This window comes from Bos grunniens, chromosome 16 (genome assembly GCF_055505025.1).
Source record: "Bos grunniens cultivar Pamir isolate PY7600 chromosome 16, Bosgru_T2T1.0, whole genome shotgun sequence".
NCBI lineage: Eukaryota > Metazoa > Chordata > Mammalia > Artiodactyla > Bovidae > Bos > Bos grunniens.
In genome coordinates, this window is record NC_141180.1 from 78,401,648 (window position 1) to 78,428,197 (window position 26,550).

Below are 26,550 nucleotides of genomic sequence, written 5' to 3' on the forward strand. Positions count from 1 at the left end.
GTGTCGGCTGCACTTCCCGTGGGCAGGGCGGACCAGAGGGGGCCTGGTGCCCAGGGCCATTGGAGTAACGGCTGGCTCCTGGGAACCCAGGACCTGAGCCCGCCCGGCCCGAGTGACCCAGGGCCCGATGGCACCCAGGAAGCCTGAGGCAAGCACACCCAGCAGCCCTCCCCGGGTCTTTACAGGGCACTGGTCTTCCCATGGAGGACCGGCCCAGACAACGTCGGACTCCAGGACCCAGCCTTCCTCAGCGCCGCCCTGCAGGGCCTTCAGGCGGAACAGCCGCTGAGGACGCAGAAGCTCCTGAAAGACAGGCAGGAAGGATTCCCGGGTCTTCATGCTTCAAAGCGCCAAGTAGGGCTCCTCACTCTTTCCCGCCCATGCTGGAGCCACTTTATTGCACACCCTTCCCCACCCCTAGGCCAGCAGGGTAGTCGGCTCTGGTGAAGGGAAAGGGAGGTACCCTGCAAGGGAAAGACTAGACATGCACAAATCTGAATGCCACACCCTGGCACCATCCAGCTTCTGGGCAAAAGAGGGGATGTACAAAATGGCCCATAGGACTGCTCTCAACCGATATTTAGGACCAGCTGAACAGTGGTAGGGGGTGCGTGGAAAGGAATAGGCACTTGGATGGAGGTTTGGAGGTTAAAAAAACCAAACAGACCCTCCCTGCCAGTTCTAGGCCCTTACACAGTTCCTCAAGTGACATGGAGCCAGAAAAGAGAGACCCCAGCAGGAGACCAGCCTCCCTGGGCGCCTCCCTGAAACCAGGCTCCCATTCAGGGAAAGGCAGTGAGCTGTCCTGCCTCCATCTCCTAGTCCTTCTCACAGATTCCCAGGCACACGCAGCCTAGAGCCCTCCCTGATCCCCGAGCACACGCAGCCTAGAGCCCTCCTTGCCTCCAGAAACAGCCCAGTGACAGCCACCCAGAAAAGGGTCCTGTTTATTTCATTTCTGAAAGCTGCAGGCCTTGACTTCCTCGGGGCTCCGGCCTCATGGGACTGTGCTAACCGGCACAGCTACTGTCGACGCCGCTGGCTGTGAACCCCCAAATCTGGTGGTGCCCCAGAGGGAGAGGGGAAGGTCCCCGAGACACAGCCCCGGCCTTGACCACCCCGTTCCTCAGCTTTAGGCTCGGTCTGACTGGAGGGAATGGGAAATCGGGCCGTCATGCCTGATTCCTCGACGGGTGACCCTCAGCAGCCATGGGAGACGGGGGAGGTCCATTTGTTCAACATCAATCACCTGAAGAGGAAGGAAGACGGGGATGGAGTCGTCTGCCCCGGCCCCCTGGGGAGCCCCCGGGAGGCCCCCTCTTCTGTTCCCTGAGGAGTGAAGCCCTGCACACCGGGGCAGGCCGGGGGAGGGCGTTTGGGAGCCTTGGCCCCACCGTCCGGCAGGTTTGCTGCACGGTGAGGAAGACAGGGGGGCTGGCTCCGGGCTCGTGCAGGGGTGCAGGTCAGCCTGGGATCCGGCTGGTGCTCCCGGGCCTGCTGCGCTGCCCCCCCAAGAAAGGCAGCAGAAGGTAATGCTGGAGACTCCCGGCTGTCAGCCAGGAGGGAGGTAGGCTGGTGAGGTGGACCCGGCACCGTCCTGTTGGGTCCCCGGTGCCGGCAGCCGGGCAGTGCTTGAACAACCGTAATGCTTCAGGATGCCGCGGGCACATCCCCAAGCTCAGATGTCAGGAGCCAGTGGGATCCTGCTTAGCCTGTAAAGAAAGGCCACGGTTAGTGTCTCCTGCCCAGGTGGAGAGGCCAGAACCCCGCCCGGGGACCCGCACCGTCAGCTTTCAGGGGCAGCAGGCTGGTCAGGCCCTCCGCTCTCCTCCCGGAGCGCCTGTGTCTCCTGACAAGAACTCTATTCTCATCCCTGGCTACACCTTAGAATCACTGGGAAAGCTTACGAAAATCCCCAACTCCAAGCGGCAGTCAGAGCCTCTGAGGCCAAGACCCAGGCATCTGTTCCTTTTAAAAGCTCCCCTGGGGATTCCACTGTGGCCTCGGGTTAAGAGGAGGGGAGACGGAATTCAGATGGTTTCTTTAGGCTCTTTGGTTACAGCTCTGAATCAGGAAGTAAAAAAATCCACTAAAATAAAAACGTTAGCTCTCTGTAAATAGACTACGTATCACAGCAAGGAAAATTTATGTTGGCACTAAAATTAGAACTTCCTGCCCCTAAGGGTTGTTTCGGAAAATCTTTCTAAGAAGCTGTCAAATCGTCTCCCTGTGGGTATTTAGGAGGATCTGTTCTCCTCTTGCCAGAATGTGACATGGGATGCCTCCCCAACCCAAGGACCCTCTGAAACTCTAGGAGCAGCCGTGAGCTCTGCTCCCAGCTTCCCTACCTCCCGCGGACCTCAGGGAACACCTGCCATTTAGTGAATCCCGGCTCTGTGCACCCTTCCCTCCCAGCACAGTGCGTCTCTCATCCCGTTTAATCCCTTTATTAGCACCAGGAGGTGGAATCTCTGGGAATGTGGTGGAGCTCAGAGCCAAAGAAACTTCCCGGGGCCGCACGGTGGGTGAGGAGCAAGCAGGGTCACACTCGGTAGGAATCTCTGCAGACTCTTTGGTTCCCAGATGGGGAAGTGACAGGCGTAAGGATGATGGGGAAGACGCGGGAGGTGCGTGTATGCACGTGTGAGTGTGTATATGTGTAAACGGGACCACCCCTGCTTCTGAGATTGTGTCCTTCCTTCTCTTTGGTTTTCAAACGCACCTTCGAAAGTGAGACTTCTAGATGGCAGGGCTTTTTTCCCTTCCAGTGGTGCTTACTTGGTAATATGAGAAGCCAGTCACTCTGTTATTCTCCAGCTTTCTTTTGTGAATTTTACACAAAATCCAAAGGCTGAGCCCCGCTGCATCTGCCAGTATCCCCCCGACTTCCACCCTCCCCTAGCCCAGGAGTGGACTCCCGTCTAACGATGACGCAGAGCCTCTAACAGGGGGCCTGCAGGCTGAGCCAGTTCTTCCAGCTCTGCTTTGCATTTCCTGGGTCATCGCCACTCTGAGGATGGGTTGTATGGTTAAAGGAGCTGGTCTGGGCGTCAGGTAGAGGCCACGTTCATGCAGAGCTGGACACGGCCACAAATCCACGTGGCTGCCCTGAGGCCCACCCACATCCTCCAGAGCACAGTGAAAGCCTCCACCTGGTCAGCACACCGACTAACCTGGGGGCAAGGTCAAAGCCCTGGACTGTGGACCCCTGTCATCACACCTGCCTGGGCAGGCACGGGGCCTGTCCCCCTGGGGCAAGGATTGCTTGAGGACCCGGCCTCCCTACCCCTGCACAGCGGGCACTCCTCACCCTTCAATGATGCGGTTGTTGTCCTGGAGGTCAGATGCCAGCACCTTCATCTCCCCATGGAGCTCCTGCATGCTGTTCAAGGCCAAGCAAGAGAGGCAATGATGGCTAAGGACCAAGGCGAGCCTCCGCCTGACCTTTCCTGGGAGCCCCCCTCCCCGACAGCCCCACTGAGCCTCATTCCTGCCTACCGGGCCTGGCAAGGGGCAAAGCCCCTAACACACACACACACACATGCTCACACGCTCACACCCCCCCCCCCCCGCCCGGCACTTACTGGAGAACTAGGTCCTTCAGCACAGAGCTGGGATAAGGAGCTGTCAGGGGTGGGGAGGCCTGAGCCCCCTGTGTTCTCTCCTGCAGGAGCTGGTGAGATAGTCGGTCAAGGATCTGAAAGAGCCACACTTTAGTCAGAAGGGATAAGCCAGCTCAGGTGCTGGGCGCAGTGGAGGTGCGGGGAGGCATAAGCAACTCGTAACAAAATTATCCCCAGGGAACATCCCTGGAGTGTCAGGAATTTCCCACAAGCCCCCCCTTCTTATCCTGGGAGCATGGGGCTCCCCTGTCAGGCTCCCCTCTGTGTCTGACCTGTACCTGTCAGGACACAGTTGAGTCAGAAGATGCAGAAGGTGTGGGGGGCAGCCCAGCACCGTCTCTGAAAGAATGTGTCCAGTGCTGGGGAGAGGAGGAGCTGTGTGGGCCTTACTCCTTGAAGAACAGCCCCTCTCTGTCCCTGCTGGCAAGGCAAGTGGCCTCTCAGAGTTGCCTGAGTTGGTCTTTTGAGCAGAACAGATCAGAAGACCAAGGAGTGTTCAGGTCACCTCCCTCGGGGAGCCTCCCAGGTTGCACGGGGCCCAGAAGATGCCCCAGGGTTTAGGAGCCTCTGCCCTGTTATCGAGCATGCTTGTTCTGAGAACGCTGGGCACTGCCTTCTATCCTGGCGGGTCAGAGACCCTCCACGCCACACCAGAGTGCTCGGACGTGGTCAAGCACGGCTCTGCCCTGAGGCAGGGGAATGGCCCGGATGCCTCCCAGGCGTCCGACTGGCGCGGCCATGCTTGGCACGGCTAGGGCCCCGAAGCGGCCCACCTTGCTGAGGCTCTCCTGAGCTCCCTGGGCTTCCGTGTTGCAGGCGGCCACGGAGCAGCCCACCAGGCGCAGGTGGCTCCTGGTCTCGTCCACCAACCTGGAGAGGGCAGAGAGGCGTCAGGGCCCGGCCCACCGCCGGCCAGCACAGACACAGAGAGGCTTCCCACGCAGAGGCTGGGGCGCTGGCCACCCACCCTGCCCCTGCCCTTCCAGGAGCCCTCAGCCCACACCTGCCCCAGGTAAGGGTGCTGACGAGGGTCCTGGAGAACCAGCACTGTGGGGGCTGCAAGCCCCTCCCGGGCCGGGACGCACAAGCCAGTAAGCTTAGTAAGCGAGGGCCTGGGTCAGGCTCTGGAGAGGCCAGACGCCTGCTCTGGGATGCTCAAACCAGGGCCTGCTGACGCCCCCATCTCCAGAGCAATATATATTATCATATGTGAGACAGATTGTCAGTCCAGGTTTGATGCATGAGACAGGGCGCTCAGGGCCGGTGCACTGGGATGACCCAGAGGGATGGGATGGGGTGGGAGGTGGGAGGGGGGTTCAGGATGGGGGACACGTGTACACCCGTGGCTGAGTCATGTCAATGTATGGCAAAAACCACCACAATACTGTAAAGTAATTAGCCTCCAATTAAAATAAATTAATTAATTTTAAAAAGACTCTTTAAGAATTCTCTTCTCTCTCTAAGCAAAGGGAGTGAGCAAGGACACTGCCCCACAACGTTAAAAGGACGCCAGCTCCCGGAGGCTTCAGCCACTGCTCGACTCTCAGCCCTGTGACGCATCAGAATCACTGCTGCTGCTGCTGCTAAGTCGCTTCAGTCGTGTCCAACTCTATGCAACCCCATAGACGGCAGCCCACCAGGCTCCCAAATCCCTGGGATTCTCCAGGCAAGAACACTGGAGTGGGTTGCCATTTCCCTCTCCAATGCATGAAAGTGAAAAGTGAAAAGTCGCTCAGTTGTGTCTGACTCTTCTCGACCCCATGGACTGCAGCCTACCAGGCTCCTCTGTCCATGGGATTTTCCAGGCAAGAGTACTGGAGTGGGGTGCCATTGCCTTCTCTGTAGAATCACTGAGCAGCATTCAAAGCCCACTGGCCAAGCCCAACTCCAGACCATTAGGTCAGAATGCAGGGTGGCCTCCGGCAGGGGAGGCAGAAGCTGTCTTCTAAGCTGAGTCTCCTCTCCATCCTCAGAACCCGCCGCTCCTGGGAAGCGGCCCTCTCGTCTCAGGGAGGGGCTTGTCTGAGGGGCAGAAACCAAACACTCCCACAGGGGACAGCGTGGAGGGGGCTCCACATGGGGGCCCGCCTGCCCCTGCTTCCCAGGCCACGTGTCCCCATCTCAGTCCCCAGAGAGGGGGCTTCTGAACACAACCACCTGGGACGAGGGAGAGAATCTAGATTTTAGATGCGGTCATACCCATATGCTAGTCCTGGGGCTGCTATTTACTAGTGGTGTGGTATTAAAGCAGCAGCTGTTCTGTGAGCCTCAGTTTCCTCATCTGTGAAATGGGGTGATAGTGTCCACTGCAGAGGGCAGACCTTGTGAGACTGAGTTAACAGAAATCACCCAGCAGACTGCCTGGTCCACCCAGGGCCACAGAACCACCTTTCTTTGTTGTTGCTTTTGCTCCTCTAGTACCGCCTCCCTCTCAGCGGGGGCTCTGCAAAGCCCAGGGCTGTCTGAGGCCAGGAAGGGCCAGGCCTGGAGGGCCCTGGGAACCGAGTTCAGAAGGGAGGCCCAGTGTTACCTCATTCGCTTGCCGTGTGTGACCAGGGATGCCTGGTACTTCTGCACGCATTCCTCCTGGAACACCTGCAGGAGCCTTTTGGCTAAATGACTAAAATTCACCCTGAAAAGACAGAAACCGAGGCACAGAGATGAGCAGCCAGAGCCACCGGAGCACAAGCCTAGACTCCCGGTGCCTCCAGTGCCCAAGTGTCCATCCCCTTGGCCTAGAGCAGGGCCACCTCCCCAAAGGAGGTGACGGTGCTCGCTCACATGCATGGTGATGGTCAGAGCGGCCAGCACACAGCACACCCCAGCAGAGGGATGTGCGAGAAGGATCAGGGGTCTCAGGAAACACACATACACTCGAGCTCAGCCCCCAGAGAGGAGAGATGGTTATGTGCACGTGCGTGTGTGTGTGTAGTCAGGGGTGCAGGCGATGGTGCTCGCTCTCATGTATGGTGATGGTCAGAGCAACCAGCACACAGCACACCCCAGCAGAGACATGTGCAAGAAGGATCAGGGGTCTTGAGAAATACACACACACTCGAGCTCAGCCCCCAGAGAGAAGTAGAGATGGTCGTGTGTGTGTGTGTGTGTGTGTGGTCAGGGGTGAGTCCTCAAATAAGTATGAAGTCAGGGAGGCTTCCTGGAAGAAGAGAGTGTCCAGGAGACAGAGAAGCAGAGGGACATCCAAAGGAGAGCCTGGGCTAGAGCAGAAAGAGCCCAGAGCATAAAGCGGTACATGGTTAATCAGCGAGGGCAACAGGAAAGGAAAGCCCTCATACAATTGTGTTCATACCAGGAGTCAATCCAGTCTCATCAAGACTGCTGCTGAGAAACGCGCCCCCAACCCGGCCCCAGAGTTAGTGCCCCCCAGCTTTCCTCCTGCCCAGCTGGGGCCTGGGGCCAGGGCCCTTTACCACCTCGTGTCTGGCACAGAGACTCACTGTCCCCTGGCGACACCCACCCTCCGGCTCACCCGCCTGCTGGGGCACAGGCCACTCACTTATCCAGCTTGTGAATCTGCTCCTCGTTGTAGCCCAGCCCTGAAGGAGACAGACAGGGCTGAGGTCACGCATGCGATCGGTCAGCAGAGCAGACTGCGCGAGGGCCGGGCGAGCTGCAAGGGTGAAGGCAGAAGCCTGGGCCCTGCCCGGTGCTCCCAGCCCTGCAGAGCCAGAAGGACAGGCCGAGGGAGACTAGCACCCAAGACCCTGCATTATGAGCAGGCAGAGGCCCACGCGGGCCAGGCAAGTCCACTCATTGGGGGTGGCGGGACGGGCGCCTAGGGCTCCAGGTGGGCACCGGCGGATGAGATGGGCCTTGAAGGATGTGACCTGACCCCTCATCCAGTCCTCCTCCCCGCAAGGCAGATGCTAACAGCTGGTGGACTCCGTCCCTGAATATTCAGGCTGCGGACAGCTGGGCTCTGCAGCAAGGGGTCGCCCAAGCCAGGCCACCACCTTTGATCTTCCCTTCTCAGCCCAGCACTGTTGCCAGCAGGGCTAAGCTTCTCACTGCCTTGGCTGCGGCCTAATGCTCTCTGCACTGGGGAGGTGCTGCCCTCTCCTGGACTCCAGGGGAATGGCCTCTGGTTAGCGGCAGAAACACACGTGATAAGGCGGTTCCTGCCGCTGGGGGTCTCTTGCTGCCCACCCCCATCACTCCCCTGATAGCGGAATCGCCTCCCTCCCTGGCCTCTTTGTCCTGGGCCCTGCGCTCAGCTGACTGTGAGGTCCAGGCGATCCGGGACGAGGCCTGGGTCTGCCTCCTTCCTGTTATCGTAGCAGGGTGCTGTAGGCAATTGATTTTTGCCTTATCCGTCACTTGTAACACACAGGATGGGAGTGAAGGGAAAGTGAGAAAGTGCCCTGAAAATGACGGGGCATTTTCTACAATGCCATCTTTCCCCAGGTGTTGGCAGTGAAGTGTTATTTGTCCTGGTTCTTTATACACTTGAATAAAGGACTCTTACAGACTGATCCAAGTGAAATTCTTTTTGAGGCTGTAAAATGGGGTGGCTCAAAGCAGCTGGACCCAGGTTGCTCGGGCTACTTAACTTTCCTGTGTCTCAGTTTCCTTATCTATAAAATGGGAGGTTAATAGTGTCTTACGATTTTTATGAGCATCACATAATTTTTAAAAATATACCCACTGTCCATAGAACAATGCCCAGCACACAGGAGGTGCTCAGTGTAGTGGTCACAAGATGGCGGGATTCCAGAGTTGGAGGCAGAGAAACCTCCGGAAGTCTCCTAACGTCACAGCAAAGGTGGTCAGCTGGGTGTCAGGCCAGGCTTCTTGAGCCCATGGCCCCCTGGCCTCAGGAACAGGGCAGTCTTGGTTTTCCCATCTCCTGAGCTGTGCTCCCTTCAAGGTCAGACCCAGAGGCAGGACTGAGGCTCCCAAGGAGAGACCACCATCTTTCAGAAACTGCATGTCCAACACGGCGGCCGTGTGGCTGCTTTGAACTTGGAGTGTGGCCAGTGCAGCTGATACGACAGAGAACCTGCATTTTTGTTTTAACTTAACAAATTCGATTATATTTAAAAACTAAAGCAGTGTGCAACGTTTTTTCCCTATCAAACACAGCTTTATTGTTTTGGTAAAAGTACATGTAATTCTGTTAAAGAAATTAGCTTCTGAATAGAGGTGCCCCGTAAGCGTAAAATACACGAGGGTCTGCGAAGACTCAGCACAGAATAAGACTGTAACATATCTCTTTAATAATTGTTTCCATGGATTACATGCTGAAACGACAATCTGAATATACTGGGTGAAATAAAATACATTATTAAAGTAAATTTCACCTGTTTCTACTTTTTACATTTTGGCTACTAGCTAACTTAAAACTACAAATGTGCCTGGCATTATATTTCTATGGGACAGTACTTTTTAGATAATCTTAGGGGTGGAAGAGAGCTTTGCAATCAAGCCCAAGCCCTCAAACATCGATTTCCTGCACATGAGGAAATGCTAGGGGCACGTGGGCAAGAGGGTCAGTTCCTGGAATGTGTTACCTCCCTAACCCCACGAGCCAGCTGGGGCCTCCCCAGGCTCCCCTTCCTGCACCAGCGACGCTAACTGGTATTTCTCCTCATCCTCCCCTTTCTGGAAAGCTTGATGACCTTAGTGAGCCAGAGACACACAGACAGGGAATCACTTCTTAAACCATAAAGTGCTCTGAGAAGATGGGGGGTCTCGGTCAGGCCGCCTTTCCTATAGCACCCAGGTCTCAGCGGAGCCCCCAGGTGGCAATGGGTGCAGGAAAGGCTCAGGCCCCTCAGTGGTCTGTAGGGGGCCCCCCACCCCTCCCCACCTCCCGTACCCCAGCCCAGCTGCGCCACCCGATGCTGCTGCGGTATTACGAACAGCCAGCTAACCGGAGGGAAGGAGGGAGGGGAGAGGAGGGGGTTTGCTCTCCCCGCGGCTCACCTGGCCTCATTCTGGATTTCTTGAACTGTTTGTAGGTGAGGTACATCTTGTCCAAACAGCACTGAATCTGCTGGATGCTGTGGGCAGGAGACAGAAGAATCGAACCGCACGGGTCAAGGTGAGGGAGGCAGGGACGGCTGTGGGAGAAGCGGGCTGTCTCCCTACAGGAGGAGCCTCGTTTTGGGTGGCCACAGTTCTGGGGGCCAGTCTGGGAGTGGGGTAACTCTTCTGTTTGAGGCATCTTCTGCTTAGCTAGTCATTTCTCACTCCTGTGTTTATTCTCTCTCTCTCTCTCTCTCTCACACACACACACACACACACACACACACACACACACACACACACACAGAAGAAGCCAGGCAGGACGCGTGGCAGGAAGGTGGTCTTTGCTGCCCAAAAAGGCTTGAGAAGAGGTTCTGGGAAGGAGCCCTGGGCCCCAGAACAGGAGAGGTGGTGGCACCTGCGTGCCAGAGCCCAGGAGGAACTTCTGTCCCCTGGCAAAAGCAAAAGTCGTGTTTTCTGCGCAAGGAGAAAGAACTTAAAGAAGCAACAACCCTTGTTTGAAACGAGGATGACTCCAGGTCCTTGGTCCTGCCTGTAGACAGGGAGCTCGGGAGATGACCTCTCTACCCTCTCAGCCTGGGCTCTAAGGTCGTGACTGTTTCGTCCTTTTCTTTTCCAGGACACACCCTGTTGGAGATGTTGGGGTGTGAGGGCAGTTCTTCCCCACCCCCCGGCCTGTTTGGCTTCACTTCCTCCCTGCAGCTCCACCCAGGACCCCGTCTCCGCTATTTCTGGAGAGCCCACGCTTGTTCCCAGGATCCTGTGGACTCCAGGACCCTCCCCAACCTGGGATCTGGAGTGGACAAGATCCTAGGTCCAGTCTTTATCCAAAATAATGGAGCCAGAAGTGTTTCAAATTCAGAACCACCCTCTGATTTGAGAAAGGTGGGTCAGCACGCATACACTGTATCATGGACGCCCCTGGGGAGTCTAGGGCAGCACCCCGTCATCACACACCTTCAACCTTCAGGACTGTAAGAACAGTCACTTAGTGGGATAAAGAAAGACCAGGAAGAGCCTCGTGTCAGTTAGCGCAGGTTCTGCAGCTAAGACAGTGAAGAATCAGCTCCGAGGTGTTCAGAGCTTTCTGAATTCAGAATTGGGGACCGGGGCGTGTGGCTCTGTGCAGACACTGACTGTGGGGGCTGGAGGAGCGGGCCACGCCCTGGTCAAAGCCCAGGAGGCAGGCAGGCGCTCCGCACACGGGCCGTTGGGGAAGCGGTGATGGGGATTTTCCTGTTTGTCTGAATGGAGACTGGGGATTCAGAGGGGTAAATCCCTGGTGTAGGCCAACCATACAGGCTCTGGAAGCAGGCAGACCTGACCTGGGGCCCTATCCTTTGTCATTACGAAGCCCCATCATCTATAAAAGGAGCACAAGAGTAGTAGCATCATTACTGATTTGAAGATGACCTGAGATGATAGAAGTAGGAGGACCCAGTCCAGGGTCTGACCAGAGCAAGGGTTCCGAAGAGGTGGGAACGCGATGTTTCTTCCATTAGAACTACTGCACCTCTAAGACTCGTAATTCACTAACTCCCAGCTGGGGCGGGACCCCAGATCCTTGCCTTTTCTGGGCAGTCTCATGGGAGGGCCGTGGGTTCCCCACCGCGATCCGCAGACCCCAGCATCCTCGCCAAGAGAAGAGGGGAGGCGGGCGGACTCCTAACGGGGCCACCCGGCCCTTTGCGGCCTCCGCCCTTGCCCCACCTCCAGCCCGCCAAGAAGAAAATCCCACAGACCTTCTGTCCTCATGTACCTGATCCCGGTTCTTCACCAGCTCAGAGCACAGGTCGCTCAGGGTCTTCTGAGTTTCTGTGATATTGTGGGAGCATCTGGAGAGGACCTCGGCCAACTGGGGGACACGAAGGCAGACCCCGTGGGGTCCTCAGCGAGGCTCGGATGGGAGCCTGGCCAGACCCCTGCTCTCAGCTCTGCTCCTGGCCGCCCATCAGCCCAGCCTCACTCACATTCCGCAGCCTGGACCTCAGCTCTGCGGTCCTCTTCAGGTCCTGGAGCTCAGGCACCCCGGCCACGCCGCTAAACCTCGAGGGAAGGGTGAAAACAGATCTAAGGATTGGACTTAGTGGCAAAGAATCCGCCCGCCAAGCTAGAGACGTGGGTTCGATCCCTGGGTCAGGAAGTTTGCCTGGGGAAGGACATGGAATCCACTCCGGTGTTCTCACCTGGGAAATCCCAGGCACTGAGAAGCCTGGTGGCTGCAGTCCACGGGGTCACAAAAGTCAGACACATCTTAGTGGCTCAACAACAACAGTAAAAGCACACAACGACCAGACGCCAAGCGCGGTCTCAGATTGGATCCCGGTTTGGGGTGAAACCAGCCAGAAAAGAACACTTGGGGGATAACTAGGGAAATCTGAACATGGACATGCCCTATAGATGAAATGTACTGACCTGGAGGATCATAAGCTTAGAAAAGCAGGTTATAAAATAGCAAGCACAGGGAAATGCCATGTTGGTTAACACACACAGGTACCAGAAAACCACGGATATATGCAGATATCATGTCTCTTCGGTGGCAGGATATAGCATTTTAATTTCATTTTTGCTGGTCTATATTTTCTAACTTAGTACAATTAGCATAACATATTATGCTGTTTTTATACCATAATAATTAGGGAAGGAGAACCCTGTGTGTTTTGGGAGGGCGGGGGTGGGGAGGAAGGAGGATTGGAGAGAATCAGGCAGGAAGGGGTGGGGGCTCCCGGAAGGCAGGGCAGGTCTGCTCACCACCACACCTGCAATGTCTAAGACAGTGCTCACACCAGCAAGCGCCCCACACAGAGTGTCGAATGGACTGTTCAGCACAGGGACGGATTTCAGGGCATGGGATACTTGTGCAGAAGAGGATGAGGCTGCCCAGCCCAGCTGGACCAGGAGTCGGGAGGGGCAGGTCAGAGTCCTAGCCCTGGCTGCCACACCCCTGTCTGCAGGATCTGGGTAATCACTTTATCTTCCAAGCCTCAGGCTCTTCACCCATATAATGGGGACAGAAACCTCCTTCCTGCTCCCATAAAAGGTGATTGTGGGATCAAAGAACACAAAAGCAGTCTTTTTGTTGGTGGGGAAGCCCTGGGAGTCCCCACGTCAGTCAGTCCTGGGGCCTGAGTGGGGCCTACAGATGGCAGGGGGGCTTTGGGACAAAGGCCAGGGTACCCGGGCGTCTCCAGAGCCCAGAGCGGGCGCTCAAGTCCGGGGGTGAGGCGAGGCTCCAGGTTGGCAGGACGGCCCCTTAGTGCCACGTGCCTGGGCTCTTCCAATGTGCGATTTGGTCATAATATTGTTTCGGGTTCTCTGTGGGAGGCAGCTAGTGTCATCAGACCTCATAAGAGCCTGCCGGCCTGAGCATGTCCCGCAAAGAACAGGACTGGGAGGCTCTCGGGCTGGGAGGCCCTGAGGTCAGTCAGTCCTCTCAGTTTGAAAAGGAGGAAACAGGGGCCCAGGTAGGGAAGGCACCAGGTGGTGGAGACCAGCTGTGGGTCAGCGATGAGCCTGGGCCAGCGCCCTCCTTCTTGGGGGGCCGAAACCGGCCCCAGAGCAGGCACTCTCCTGGCCCTGCACTCTCCTGGCCCTGAACTCTCCACGCCCACCATGCCTCAGGGGAGACCCTGGAGCCCAATGGGGAGAAACCGCACCAGCACACCCTGCGACTCCAGCCCTGGGGCTACCTGGGGCCCCACACTCTCAGCCCAGGGAAGACGGGCAAACACCCAAATGCTCTCTGCACATTTCCTTCCCGCTCTGGAACCTCACTGGTCATTTTACTGGGTCCTGGGGCTGCATGCATTCTCCCCTCCCCTCTGTCCCTCTCCAGCTCCTCAGCAGGACATCTTCCACCATGACCACGGCTTCAGCAAACCTCACAGCACCTCCCCACCCCTCCAGTCACCGCCCCCTTCTCTTTCCCTGCACAGGGCCTTCAGCTATTCACTCACATTCTGGCCTTAAAAAGTCTCACTTCTTCCAGGAAGACCTCCCTGGTTTCTTCTACCCATTTCTAGTCTCCCTTCACCCAACCGTCCGGCCGCCTGCACGTGCCAGGGAAGGGCTGTCTCCTCCAGGAAAATGGGGGCCCTCTGCAGGCCTGGGGCCACATCACCCCTGGAGGCCTGCTCTGTGCCCTAGCAGAGCCCTGCCCAGAGGAGCTTCACCAGAGCAGCCAGCCGACCCCGCCCTCTGCAGCCCTTTGTCTCTGCCACTGTCTGGCGGGGGCTCGGCCATGCCGGGGACTCATCTGGAGACCCCCGCCTCCCCCTCGGTGCACAGCCACTGCCCTGTCTGTCCACTGTCAGAGCTGCCGCTGACCGGTGCCAGGAGGAAGGCGGGTCTGCAGTGCTGACCTGCTTCTGGGGAACTCCCAGGACTTCCCGAGGACAGGGGCTGCGGGACGAGGGGCAGGGGGGCCAGGCCTGTCCGGCACAGCCTCTGCTCTCTGTCACCGCTTGTCACCAGGAATGGCTCCAGTTGCCCTCGGGTTCCCTGGGCCGCAGGGCCCCCTCTCCCAGCTGCACCACAGCGCGGGCACCTGCCCAGCAGTGCGCTGGCCACGGGACTCTTCCTGCGGCTCGTTTCCTGCAGCTTGGTTTCTTCCTCCCCAGTCTCTCCCTTTTCCAAATCCATCACCCTGAACTGGCCCAAGTCAGAGGGTGGAGGGTGTGCAGCTCCCAGGACTGGGACAGGGAGTCCTTGGAGGCGAGGACGCAGAGGCCCAGGGGAGGCGGGAGGAGGATACTGGGGATGAGCCTGCCTGCACCTCCGTCCTGCGGGCCCAGGGGCCCCGTGTGGGTGTGGGTGCTTCTCCCAGAGCCCTGCCCCAGGGCCCGGGGCAGCTGAGGGTCTCACTTTTCAGAGAGCGGATGGGGAGGACAGAGGCCCCTTCTCCTGGAGGCAGGGGCGCTGCCTCGGAGCCTGAGGGGCAGGGTCCTCACAGGCCCACAGCCCAGAGGGACTGGAAAGCGGGGGAGGTGAGTGCGGCCAGCTGGCAGGGGCGGGGCATGCTCTCTCCACTCAGCCTGCCAGGGAGGTTGGCAGCTCTGAACTGGAGGAGGCAAAGGGCACTGTTGGAAAGCCCAGGAGAGGAACAGACAGAGAAGAGGGGCCAGCCCCGCGCCCGCTGCGGCCCCGCCCCGGGAGACACCCACCTCTCAGGGCCGAGGCTGCTGCTGAGGAAGAGGAGAGCCATCCTCGCGAGCTCCAGCGTCCGCCTGCACGTGGCCTGGAGCATCTCCCTGCCGAAGGGAGCCCGATCAGAGCTGCCTCCTTCTGGAACCGAGGGCCCAGCCCCAGGGCGGTGCTGAAGGGGGCCTGGGCTGCCTCTCCTGCCCACCCACCCAGCCCTCAGGGCACTCACACGAACCAGTGCAGCCCCCGAACCGTCAGCTCCTGCCCCCGCAGCAGAGTCTGTGCCAGCCGCAGGGCCTGGTAGCCGGCACCCAAGATGCCCTGAAACACACAGCGGGGCAGGGTGACATCCTGCACCCTGACCCCTGCAGGAACCCTCCTCCCTGCCAGCCGGCGGCCGCCCCCTCACCTTAGCTGTGCTGTAATCTGCCTGCAGGTCCACTTTGGGGACAAACTTGGGAACGTCCAGAGCGGCTGTGGATGAAGACTAGGTCAGGGAGGGACGCCCGTCTGGCCCTGGGCGAGGTCTGAGCGCGTCTTCCCCAGCCCCAGCTCACAGTCGGCCCGCACCGCCTATTGGCCGCCTCCAGCTTCCTGGCTTGCCTGGAGCCCCACCTCCTAAGTCTTAAATGCCGTGAGTGTGCTTCTTTATGGTTTCCCTGGTGGCTCAGCGGGTAAAGAATCTGACCACAATGCAGGAGACGTGGGTTCAATCTCTAGGTTGGGAAGATCCTCTGGAGAAGGGAAAGGCTACCCACTCCAGTATTCTGGCCTGGAGAATCCAAGGACTGTATAGTTCCAGGGGGTTGCAAGAGTTGGACACGACTGAGCAAAGTGCAGTCGCAGTGCTTTTTTTACAACTGCAGCCCCTCACTGCCCCCTTGTGCCCACTTTGGAGAACGACAGCCAAGGCAGCAGAAAAGAGACTCAAACCACTCCTCCCAGCCCCTGGGGTCGCAGAGTCCCACAGGACTGAAGGAACTGGGGCTTCCCTGATGGCTCAGACCGTAAAGAATCCACCTGCAATGCAGGAGACCCCGGTTCACTCCCTGGGTGGGAAAGATCTGGAGAAGGGAATGGCAACACATTCCAGTATTCTTGCCTGGAGAATTCCATGGACAGAGGAGCCTGGAGGGCTACAGTCCACAGGGTCCCAAAGAGTGGGACACAATTGAGTGACTAACACTCCTCACACTCGGGGGTTTTAAGGTGAATTCCCCTCCCAGCCTTGGGGACCCTGAGAAGGAGGAAGAAATTGGCATCATTCAAACGAGGAGTGATTTTTTGCTAGAACTTGCAGAACAGAGCTCTGGGCCCCTGACCGCCTGCCTTTCTCTCCAGCAGCTTGGGCCCCTGCGCCTCCAACACAAACTCAGAGGTTTCCCGTCAGGCATGGACTGAAGACAGCAGGTGAAATCCAGCCCTCCCTGTTTCCCTTGGAGTTTCTATCACAGATCTCTGGATGCCGTGACGCAGGTTGGTCCAGCCACCGGCCCGAGTCCCACGGCATTTCAGAGGCGTTTACGGAATTAGAACCCAGAGATGCCTCCACACCCCAGGGGCCCAAAGACATACCCACAAATCAAATGAACCAATATCCTGGATTATAAGCCTCTGGCCCTTGGAAGAGAAAGTGAGGAGGAGAAAAGGTCCAGCCTGGATGGCCCTACTCACGGTCCCTGAAGGCCAGCCCCTTGGGGGGCTCGCTGGCTGTGCTGAACAGGGTCAGGGGGCTGCTCGCCGTGGTGTGGGCGATGTGTTGAGCAGAGAGGCCGGGCTCGAGGACGCACAGGTGACCCTCAAAGAGGTACTCCTGGTGCTGGGGGGCCACGCCGGTCTGCTCGTACACGGCCTCCAGGAAGATGGCTATCCTAGAAAACCAGGAACAGAGGCAGGAGAGGAGGAGGCGAGGGGGTGTCAACAGGCAGGAATCAGCGTCAGGGTGACCCACACACAGCTAAGACTTGGGCTCTGCTTTTCAGAGGGAGGGACTGGGAGATTTTTCTTCTCCAGGGTTGGGAGACAAAGGGTAGAGGTGGTGTCCTGAAGCAGATGGAGACAAAGTCCAGTGTCCAGACTCTGCCTTCACGGCCCCTCCTACCACGCTCCCTAGAGGCACCCAGGGAGCCTTGTCCCCTAGGGTCACCCAGGACTAGGTAGGACTCACCTAGTCCCCAAGCAAGCTCCAGAAACAAAGGGTTCTACGAGCAGTCCACTGGGGAGTGCACTGGCGGTGAGCGTGTGCTTGCACACACACACGCCCCTCAAGAGGTTTCTAATGCACGTCAGCTTTGTAAAGGTTGCTGAATCTCTCAAGTTCCCAGCAAGGAACAGTGGTTAACTTGATGGAACTAGTACTTCCCCAACCTGAGACTGGACCCAGAAGCTTCCCTATCTGAGCGCCCCACAGAGCCCGGCGGGACAGGCCCCTGGGCCCGGGGCGGGGCTGGGGGGCGTGGGGGGCGGGACGGAGAGGAGGGGCCCCGCGCTTGCGCCACTCACGTGTTGTGCGCGTGGACGTAGACGCGGTGCAGGACGGCCTGGGGCAGGGAGAACACGTGGATCACGCCTCGCTGCAGGATGTCGCTGGTCTCCGCGAAGAACTGATCGAAGCCCCAGCACTTGGCCTGCTCCACCTCCAGGATGTTGGCCAGGATGGGCACCAGCTGGCTCTGCAGACCCCTGCCCCCGGGACACGGAGAGAGTCAGGGGCTGGGGGCCCAGACTTAACCTCCAGGAGGAGGTAAATGGGGGCGTGGACTGAGAAAGCCCTGGAGAGCCAGGACTGAGCGGGCGTGGCAGGGTAGGGTGGGGAGGAAAAGCCAAAGGGTCTTCCAGCTCCAGGGGGAGAAACTGGGGCCGGGAAGGGAGAAGGGGGAACCTAAGCCAGTGGCACAGCAGGGGCTCCTGCTGGGCCAGGCCTCTGCTGAGAGGAGGACCCAGGGCTGGGCTGGGGTCCGCATCCCCTCTCCTGCAGGCTCTCACTCACATGGACAGCTGGCAGGTGATGGGCAGGGTGTAGCTCCACTCCAGGGGCCCATTCTCCCGCCTCTGGGTGCCCGCAATGGCCCCGGCTGGCTTCTCTGTGGTGATGCGGTACCTGGGGTGGGTGGGCAGGACCAGGTCACCAGGACCCCCTGCCCAGCCCATGATGCTTCCAAGGGAGGACAGACTCGGCCTGGAGGCTCAGAGACTTGCTGGCTCCTCTGTCTGTTTCATCAGCCCCTCACCACTCATCCGTGCCTGCCTGGCTTCCCCACGTGCCAGTGCTGTGCTTGGTCAGTCCCCTCCCCTGCACCCCACAGTCCACCCTTCCCTCCTCTAAAGTCCAGCTACCCTGCCAGCCCTGACCCAAGGCAGACTCCTTCCCCTTTCCCTAACTTAGCACGGTTCCGCCCGGCTTGACCCCTGAGCTGAAGGAGCACCGACCTTCCTGCAAATCCACCTGAAACCTCTTTTCTCTGGTGGTGCCCTCAGTGAGAGCAGCCACAGCCTCTGAATAAGACAGCGGGAAACCCCGAGGGACCTGGGATCAGGAGGCTGGATTCTTGCTCCTACCCCCACCCTGTTCTTTGCCCTGGCAGGCTTTGTGACCTTGGACAGATTGCTTTGGGAACCTCGGCTGAGATGTGGTCAGCCCAAGTGGGGTTGGGGTGGGGCTCAAGGGAAGCACTGGACTGAGATGTGGTCTCCCATCAGCCAGGGACAAGGCGTGGCTTCTTGTCTGATGGACCGACATCCAAGCATCTAAAGGGATTGTGTGTGCACTCCAGGCCCTCTGGGCCCACCGTCAGAGGCCGAATGGGGGACCCAGCAGGGACCAGCGGGATGCCCAGGCCCGCCCCCTGCCACGTGGTCCCCGTGGGTCCCCATGGGTCGCCGTACATGATCTCCTTGTTGCGCCGGGGCCCGCCAAATGGGACGAAGGGTAGGCTGCCGGTGGCTGCGTGGTACAGGGTCACCCCGATGCTCCAAAGATCCACAGTCACCCCAAAAGCTTTCTGCTGGGGCTTGCGAAGCACTGCCCGCTCGTACATGTCAGGGTGCTGCCGCCGGGGAACCAAAGAGCAGTCAGGGACGGGGAGGGGGCAAGGGCCTGAGCACCCCTGGAACCCCGCCCGCCCCCCCCATTCAGACTGCCTTCTCCCACCTCCAGGAGGAAGCAGAACTGTCAGAATACATCTCCTGGGTCATCTCCAAAGTGAGTGTGCCACAGGCTTATCAGCCTCTGCTCTGGGGAAAGTGGTGAGCAGCAGGGCTCCATCCTCCACGAGGATCTGATCAAGGGCTTGATTGAACAAGGGAGGCCTAGCCCAGGGCCTGGCTGGGGGGTCTATGCAGGGGGCCTGGGCAGGGGGTCTATGCAGGGGACCTGGCAGGGGGCCTGGGCAGGGGGGTCTATGCAGGGGGCCTGGGCAGGGGGTCTATGCACGGGACCTGGCAGGGGGTCTATGCAGGGGACCTGGCAGGGGGCTTGGGCAGGGGTTCTATGCAGGGGGCCTGGCAGGGGGTCCATGCAGGGGGCCTTGGCAGGGGGTCTATGCAGGGGGTCTGGCAGGGGGCCTGGGCAGGAGGCCTATGCAGGGGATCTGGCAAGGGGCCTTGGCAGGGGGTCTATGCAGGGGGCCTGGGCAGGGGGTCTATTCAGGGGGTCTGGGCAGAGGGTTTGGGCAGGGGACCTGGCAGGGGGTCTATGCAGGGGGTCTCTGCAGGGGCCCTGGGCAGGGGGTCTGGGTAGGGGGTCTATTCAGGGGGTCTGGGCAGGGGGTTTGGGCAGGGATCTGGGCAGGGGGCCTGGAAAGGAGTCTGGGCAGGCCTCAGCACTGACCTTTTGGCCTTGGAGAAGAGAATGAATTATTCTGGGGTTAGGGTTAGGGGTGAGGGATGACCCTCCTGGCCCCAGGGGGATTGGACGGGGCCCCCAGAGGGGCGCCGAGAGTCCCAGGGCGCAGGCCAGCCCCCACGCCGCTCACCAGGTATTCCTCGGTGCCGTAGACTGAGACGAACTTTTCGTCGTCGTCCAGCTCGCGGGCGGCCCCGAAGTCAGTCAGCTTGTAGATGCTCTGGCCCTCCTCGCCCAGCAGGCGCATGATGTTCCCGGGCTTGATGTCGCGGTGCACGATGCCGTTCTCCCGCAGGTGGTTCATGCCGGCCGCTGCCACAGACGTGGGGCTGCTAGTGGCTCCAGCTGGGGCCGGCCCAGCGGCGGGGCCCGTCCCGGGGAGGAGCCACGGACAGAGGGTGACACCCAGGGGTCCCCAGGGGCCTCGGGAACAGCAGGAGGACAGAGATGGACATGGGGCAAGGGACAGGGGTCTCGAGGGCGTGGAGTGTCGGGGTAGCCTGTGGTTCCCTGGAAACCTGAGAGGATGGTGGCTCTGCTTCCCAGCGGAGGGCGCTCAGTTACTCCCCATCTTTTTTTTTAAATTGTGGTAAACTGTACCTAACAATGGAGAAGGAAATGGCACCCCACTCCAGTATCCTTGCCTGGAAAATCCCATGGACAGAGAGGCCTGGTGGGCTGCAGTCCATGGGGTTGCAAAGAGTCGGGCACGACTGAGCGACTAACACTAACTACCTACCTAACAAAATTTACATTTTAACCATTTTTAAGTGTACGCATCAGTGGCATTAAATACATTGACATGGCTGTGCAGCATCACCGTGTGTCTCCAGACCTCTGTCAGTGTCCCAGACAGGAATTCCACCCATTAAGCACTCACTCTCCACCCTGTCACCCTCAGCCGCTGGCAATCACATTCTACTTATTGTTGCCATGGACTGAATCTCTCTTCTGCTGCTGCTGCTAAGTCGCTTCAGTCGTGTCCGACTCTGTGCGACCCCATAGACGGCAGCCCACCAGGCTCCCCCGTCCCTGGGATTCTCCAGGCAAGAACACTGGAGTGGGTTGCCGTTTCCTTCTCCAATGCATGAAAGTGAAAAGTGAAAAGTGAAAGTGAAGTCGCTCAGTCGTGTCCAACCCTCAGCGACCCCATGGACTACAGCCCACCAGGCTCCTCCATCCATGGGATTTTCCAGACAAGAGTACTGGAGTGGGGTGCCTCTAGGTTCCTCATATAAAAAGGATCATATAGTAGTTGTCCTTGTGTGGCTGGCTTTTTTCACTCAGCACAGTGTCTTCCAGGTTCATCCAAGTGTCGGAATTTCCTTCTTTTTTAAGACTAGTTAATCCGTCACCTGCATGTTGCACACTTTGTTTATCCATTCACCTGTCTGACCTGTGGATTGTTTTTGCCCTTTGGCTATTACTATTCATTATAGCCAAGAGGCAAGAACAATAGCCAAGAGGAGACGGTGAGGGACAGGGAGGCAGTCCATGGGGTCACTGACAGTCGGACACGACTGGGCAGCTGAACAGCAACAGCATTATGAATCACAACAGCATCATGAATCGTGCCGTCATGAACAACGGTGTTTTTAATTGTACTCTGGAACTGGAGTTGTAAACTACCAGTCTGCAGGAAGAAGACCCTGGGTTCTGTCCGCTCACTAGCGTCTGTCCCAGGTCTGTGCGCGGGGCGCCTCTTAGGTGCCAGCGTTCTTGTGTCTGGATGCTTCTTCCAGAAACAGCACACCCCCTGGGACTCTGCCTGCCGCTGAGGGCGGGGTCTGGGGCTGGCTTGGGCAGGGGAGGGGACACCCGGGGCGTCAGGGAGGGGCTCACCCACGCAGCGCAGCACCACCAGGAACTCGTCCTCGGGCAGCCCGAAGGCGTTCTCGGGGCTCTCCAGCACGCTCAGCAGGCTCCCGCTCGAGCAGTACTCCATGACCAGTACCTTCTGCCGGCCAGCCCCCTGTGGGAGAGGGACGGGGTCTTGGGGAGGGCACTTCTCCTCTTTCCAGAGCTGCGGTGGCTCGGCCACGGGCCCAGAGCCCCCATTTTATAGGTTTCCACTTCTGGCTGGCCTTCCCTCCTCTGACCTCAAACTGAGCCCAAGGTCACCTTTTCCAGGAAGCCTTCCTTGATTAGGCCCCACACCACAGCCTGATTGTCCTGTGCAGTGCCCCCAGCCCCTTGGCAGCCTTTCCTCCTCTCTAGGTGACCCACTTATGAGTGTGTGCCGGGTCTCTATTATTCCGTGACCTGACTGGGTCAAAGACAAGACTGCACTCCTCTGACCGAGCACCGGACCCACCGTCTCCTCCACCGCGAAGAGCTTGATGATGTTCTGATGGTTCAGCTTCCGCAGGACCTCAAACTCCCTCACCTGCACCTCGCGGGGCCTCAGGTAGCTGGCCGTGTTGAAGACCTTCACAGCAACCAGCTCCCCAGATTTCTGCCGTGGGGGTAACAGAAGTGGCACCCCTGCCCTGGGAAGCACACCCTGCCTCCCAGTTTCCGTTCAGACTCGGAAGAGCTAACCCCAGGGATGAGCCAGGGTAGCCTGGTTGGGGATGGGGGCTCCCACCCTGAGCTCCTTCCCCTCCCCAGGGGGCCCCATGGCCAGGCCTGACCATAGCACGGGGAGATGACAGGACCCTGGCACACCTGATACCCGGGAGGGGCCGGTTTGTGTTACTGCTGCTGTTGCTACTGGCAGTAACTACGGGCTGTTAGCAGCACCGTCCTGTCTGGCTTCAGCGCTTAAGTCCAAGACAGTGCGGTGCGTCTCATGTATCCAGTACAGCCGTCAATGCGATAAAGGCAGGTTAAATCCAAACGGGTCCTGCTGCCCCACTGCTGTTCCTAGATTTGCCGCCAGCTCCCCTGGACGTTGGGTTACGTCTTTGTCCCTCTCTCTCCAGCCCCAAAGCGTGCCCAATGGGCATCACCCCAGAAGCCCTTTTCAGACCCCCGCACCCCTGCCCTGCCTCAGACAGTGCAGATCAGAGGAGCCTGCCCAGACACGCCGCAACCCCAAGGCCCGCTGGGGACCGCCTTCCCGGGTGCGGGGCAGGGCGGGCCGGGGGGGGGTTCCCACCTTGTTGCGGGCCTTGTACACGCTGGCCGTGGCCCCCTGCCCCAGCAGGTCGTCCGTGTGCCACAGGTAGTTGACGGTGCTCTGCATCTCCTGCGTCCGGCCGGCCGGCCGCCTTCCGCCCTAAAGAGCACACTGGTGTCCAGGGCGGCCCCTGACCCGGGATGGACACTGGGGACCCAGCTGGTAGCTGTGCCCGAGACCACCCCGTTGAGGGGCTCCACACAGTCACTCCGGAGGCCAGGGGGCAGGGGCAGAAATGGAAAGCACAGGAAGACTAAGTAACTTCCCCCAAAAGAAGCCCCGCCACCAGGCCCTCAGCACACAGCCTGGCCCGGTCCCCTCGCAGGGCTCTGTCCCCTCCCGACTCCGCATGTCCTTGTCGTCCCCACCCCAGGCAGGCCACTCTGCAGGGACAAGCCCGTTTCTCTGCCACCTCTCCTCCGCACTGGCAGTTCTGGGTTTTGGCATCCAGGCCTGGATTGTCCCAGGAAGCAGAAAGTGCTTGAAGGAACGGCTCCAGGTCAGACAGCGTCACCCACATCACCAGAAATCTCCAGGATTGCAACACGAGCCGGGGCCTTCCCCAGCGCTCCCGGGGCCACCACTTCCTGCTGCTGTCAGCCACGGCCAGCAAGCCGGCCTGGCTAGGTCAGCGCTGCTCAGGGAGGTGTGTGTGAGCGAGCATGTGTGCACGAGTGTGTTTGTGTGTGTGTGTGAGCATGTATGCGCGGGTGTGTGTGTGTGTGTGAGCGTGTGTGTGTGTGAGCGAGCATGTGTGCACGTGTGTGTGTGTGAGAGTGAGCATGTATGCGCGGGTGTGTGTGTGTGTGAGCGTGTCTGTGAGCGAGCATGTGTGCACGGGTGTGTGTGTGTGAGTGAGCATGTATGCGCGGGTGTGTGTGTGTGTGAGTGAGCATGTATGCACGGTGTGTGTGTTTGTGAGCATGTGTGTGTGTGAGCGAGCATGTGTGCACGGGTGTGTGTGTGTGTGAGTGAGCATGTATGCACGGTGTGTGTGTGTGTGAGCATGTATGCATGGGTGTTTTTGTGTGTGTGTGTGTGTGTGTGTGTGTGTGTGTGGAGGGTTAGGGGAAGCAGGAGACCATCACATCCAGAAGCTCTGGCGGCCTCTGGAGGATCTGAAACCCCTCTGCGGCTCTGTTCCCCGTATTTGCCCCCACGCCCTTCTCCCCAAACGCCAGTTCCTCTCAATCAACTGACTGCAGAGCAAGCAGCCTCAGGAGTTACATTCAGGGCTGCTCTGAAGAGCGGGGCCAGGGCTGGTCTTCATGAGAGGGGCCCCCACCCCCTAGATACTCTCGGATGAGGCCGGACTAGCCAGAGCTGCTTCCTGTTCTACCGTCTCAAAGGTGGTCAACCCTAGGGTCACCATGCCTGGAATCCCACGGCTCCTTAGCTTCGAGCCTTCTCTCTGTAAGCTTTTTTTTTTTTTAATGGGAATCTTAAGAAGGTCAATCCCTTGAGCCAGAGGCCACTTGGAGAGATCAGGGGTCAATTCCAGTTTAAGAAGATGGATTGGTGTTTGCGTTTTATAGAAGCTGTGAAGGGATGAGTCTCTCTGAAGATGAGGTAATAGCTCAGCAGAAATAAGCTGGTGAGGTTTTCCCCTCCAAGGCTGTGGAGGAATCAGCCTGCGGGCCTGGGGCTGAGGAACCAGGTAGGATATCCTGAAATCAAGGCCGAAGGTCCAGCCAGGGGAGGCATCAGCTCCTCCAGAGTCCTCCCCAGGGCTGGTGCTGGGGCCTTGCGTAGCTGTAGGTGCGAGGGAAGGGCAGCTGGCGCAGAGAGCAGAGTCCCACAGGGCTGGCGTGCCTTGGGCTCTCTCCTGGTCCCGCCAGGGCTGTGCCCAGGTCCGACAGCAACACATCTGGTCAGGTGTGCATGCTCTTCGGCCCCCAGCGCAGCAGCTGGTGCCCAGAAGGGCGGTGCTGGGACCGAAGAGGGTGGTGGGCAGCGGAGCCACGAACCAGCTGCCCCACCCCTCCCCCTCCGTCTCCAGGTGCTACAGCCGCCAGAAGCACTTACCCCGCGGATCAGGCAGAGACTCTCCCCGGCAAGAGTGTGCTGTGCTTTCTGTCTGTGGCCAGTCCAGGAGCTGAGCTGCACCGGAAAGAGGAGGGCGGATGAGAGGCAGCCCTGGGCGCTGTTCACTCTCAGCCTCCATCAGCCCTTTAACCCCTTCCTGTTTGTCACCCTCCCCCACAGAGCCGGGGGTTTCCAGCCTAGACCGATCCCGCTCCAGGAGACTGTCCTTGCCACTCCCACCCTCCAGGGGCTCGGGCCAGTGAGCAGGACCCTAGGAGAGGTGAGAGTCAGCCCCAGAAGGGAGGCAGAAAAGGAAATTACAGAGGCAGCGCTGGAGGCTGGCATCCGACGCTTGGACGGGAGTGTCTGAGTTCTCCTCTGCGCTGTAAAACCCTCCCTGCCTCTCAGGGCCTCCAAGCCGTCCTCTGCAAGGGTGCCCATCTGAGATGGTGCACAGGGCACCTCGGGGCAGGGGGCAGCAGCCTCAGAGAGATACGCGGCAGGGGCAGGAGCCCGCAGAGCCGACCCTGGCCGGCCAGCACCCTGGCACTTCGCTGATTGCTGTCCTGCAGCCGCCTGGCTCCCAGACGCCCCCATTCAACCCTCCTCCCCTCAGCGTGGACTCTGCACACTCACCCCATCTCAGCTGTGGGACAGGCAGGCTGTGGGACTGCGAGGCACCCCCAGACTTTCAGGGCTTGCTGCCCTGCACGGGCCACATCCGTAGCATCCTGGTGGCCACGGGTCTCGGAGACCTGAAGAAACTCAGCCCTCGGCTCTCCACTCTCTCCCACTTCCTGATTTCGTTCCTTCTCTCTCTTAAAGAGACAGAGGCAGCTGGCGGCTGCCACCAGCCTGGCAGGAAGGAGAAAGAGGATGCTCTGAGTTCCCAAGTGCAGGCAACAGAACCCGGTCTGAGCCACGAAAGAGGCCGGGCACTGAGGCTGGGCGGCTGTGGTGGGCTGCGGGGTGTTATTTCTGTATCTCCCTTTGGTTCGCCTGAGCAGGGAAGTTTGGAACTCAGCCCACAGTCTACAGAGCAGGTTGGGCCAGTTAACCAAGTGAAGAACTGCCTGGGAAAGCCAGCTTCCCACACCCAGGAGCCCCAGGGAGGGCCAGGACCTCCAGCCAGCCACTTCTAGGAGTTTGGTCTGACTCATCTTTCCAGGGAGCCTGCAGAGGTCTTAGAGGAAGTGCTGGAGCCCAGATTATGCCCTCCTGGACGACCTCGAGCACAGCACACGACCCCTGCCAGACGGTCTTCTCACCCAAGGCCCGAGGACGGTCACATTTACCCTGCTGGGTGTGAGGGCGACATGGCAGAGCCCACTTGGGAACACCTGGGAAACTGCACAGTGCTTTACAGACAGGCACTGAGGTCAGTGAGGTTCACGCACTTTCAGGAATTTGCCCACAATCTTCAGAGGCCAGCTGAGGCTGGAACCCAGGGGTGCCAACTGCCCAGTCAGGACTCCAGATCCCCAGATCAAGTTCCCGAGAAGGCTGGAGAGGTCTGCCCAGCTCCGGTCAGCTCCCAGATGGCAGTGGGTAAGAAACGGTTAAAGCCAGGAGATTCCATGTTTCAACAGAAAGCTGGAGGGACTTTCCCACGGCCACACCTGGTGGTTTCCTCCGGCAGCCCCACCCCCAGCCCAGTGGCACCAGAACAGGAGCCCGTACTCGCGGAGGTGCGCCCTGCCCCCACCCCCACAGGCGTGACCCAGAGGGGCTGCCCTGCCGGCTCGTGCAGCAGGACCAGGAGAAACGTCCCTCAGGCCTTGTGTTCT

General features: G+C 59.1%; 1 protein-coding gene across 14 annotated transcripts; it reads right to left on the reverse strand.

Annotated features, from left to right (window-relative positions):
• Positions 1 to 920: 920 nt before the first annotated feature.
• Positions 921 to 25,764, reverse strand: IKBKE (inhibitor of nuclear factor kappa B kinase subunit epsilon). Of its 14 annotated transcripts, none has more exons than XR_015142871.1 (23): positions 25,400 to 25,677; positions 24,764 to 24,838; positions 22,718 to 22,837; positions 21,932 to 22,072; positions 21,460 to 21,589; positions 19,748 to 19,929; positions 18,660 to 18,820; positions 17,764 to 17,874; positions 17,277 to 17,456; positions 16,449 to 16,645; positions 15,184 to 15,248; positions 15,004 to 15,095; positions 14,795 to 14,881; positions 11,603 to 11,678; positions 11,392 to 11,487; positions 10,124 to 10,259; positions 9,570 to 9,646; positions 7,141 to 7,180; positions 6,154 to 6,255; positions 4,397 to 4,493; positions 3,585 to 3,697; positions 3,311 to 3,382; positions 921 to 1,712 (listed from the first exon to the last, which is right to left on the reverse strand). XR_015142871.1 is itself a non-coding variant. In XM_086342839.1 (22 exons), the coding sequence occupies exons 3-22, from the start codon at positions 22,802 to 22,804 to the stop codon at positions 1,679 to 1,681; spliced, it is 2,151 nt and encodes a 716-aa protein (XP_086198965.1). In that variant the 5' UTR covers positions 22,805 to 22,837; positions 24,764 to 24,838; positions 25,400 to 25,764; the 3' UTR covers positions 921 to 1,678. The 14 variants fall into 14 exon arrangements, 4 of the variants coding, with proteins under 4 accessions (XP_086198965.1, XP_086198963.1, XP_086198966.1 ...); XR_015142872.1 differs by having other exon boundaries at positions 7,141 to 7,302; XR_015142878.1 differs by having other exon boundaries at positions 11,375 to 11,487.
• Positions 25,765 to 26,550: the final 786 nt, after the last annotated feature.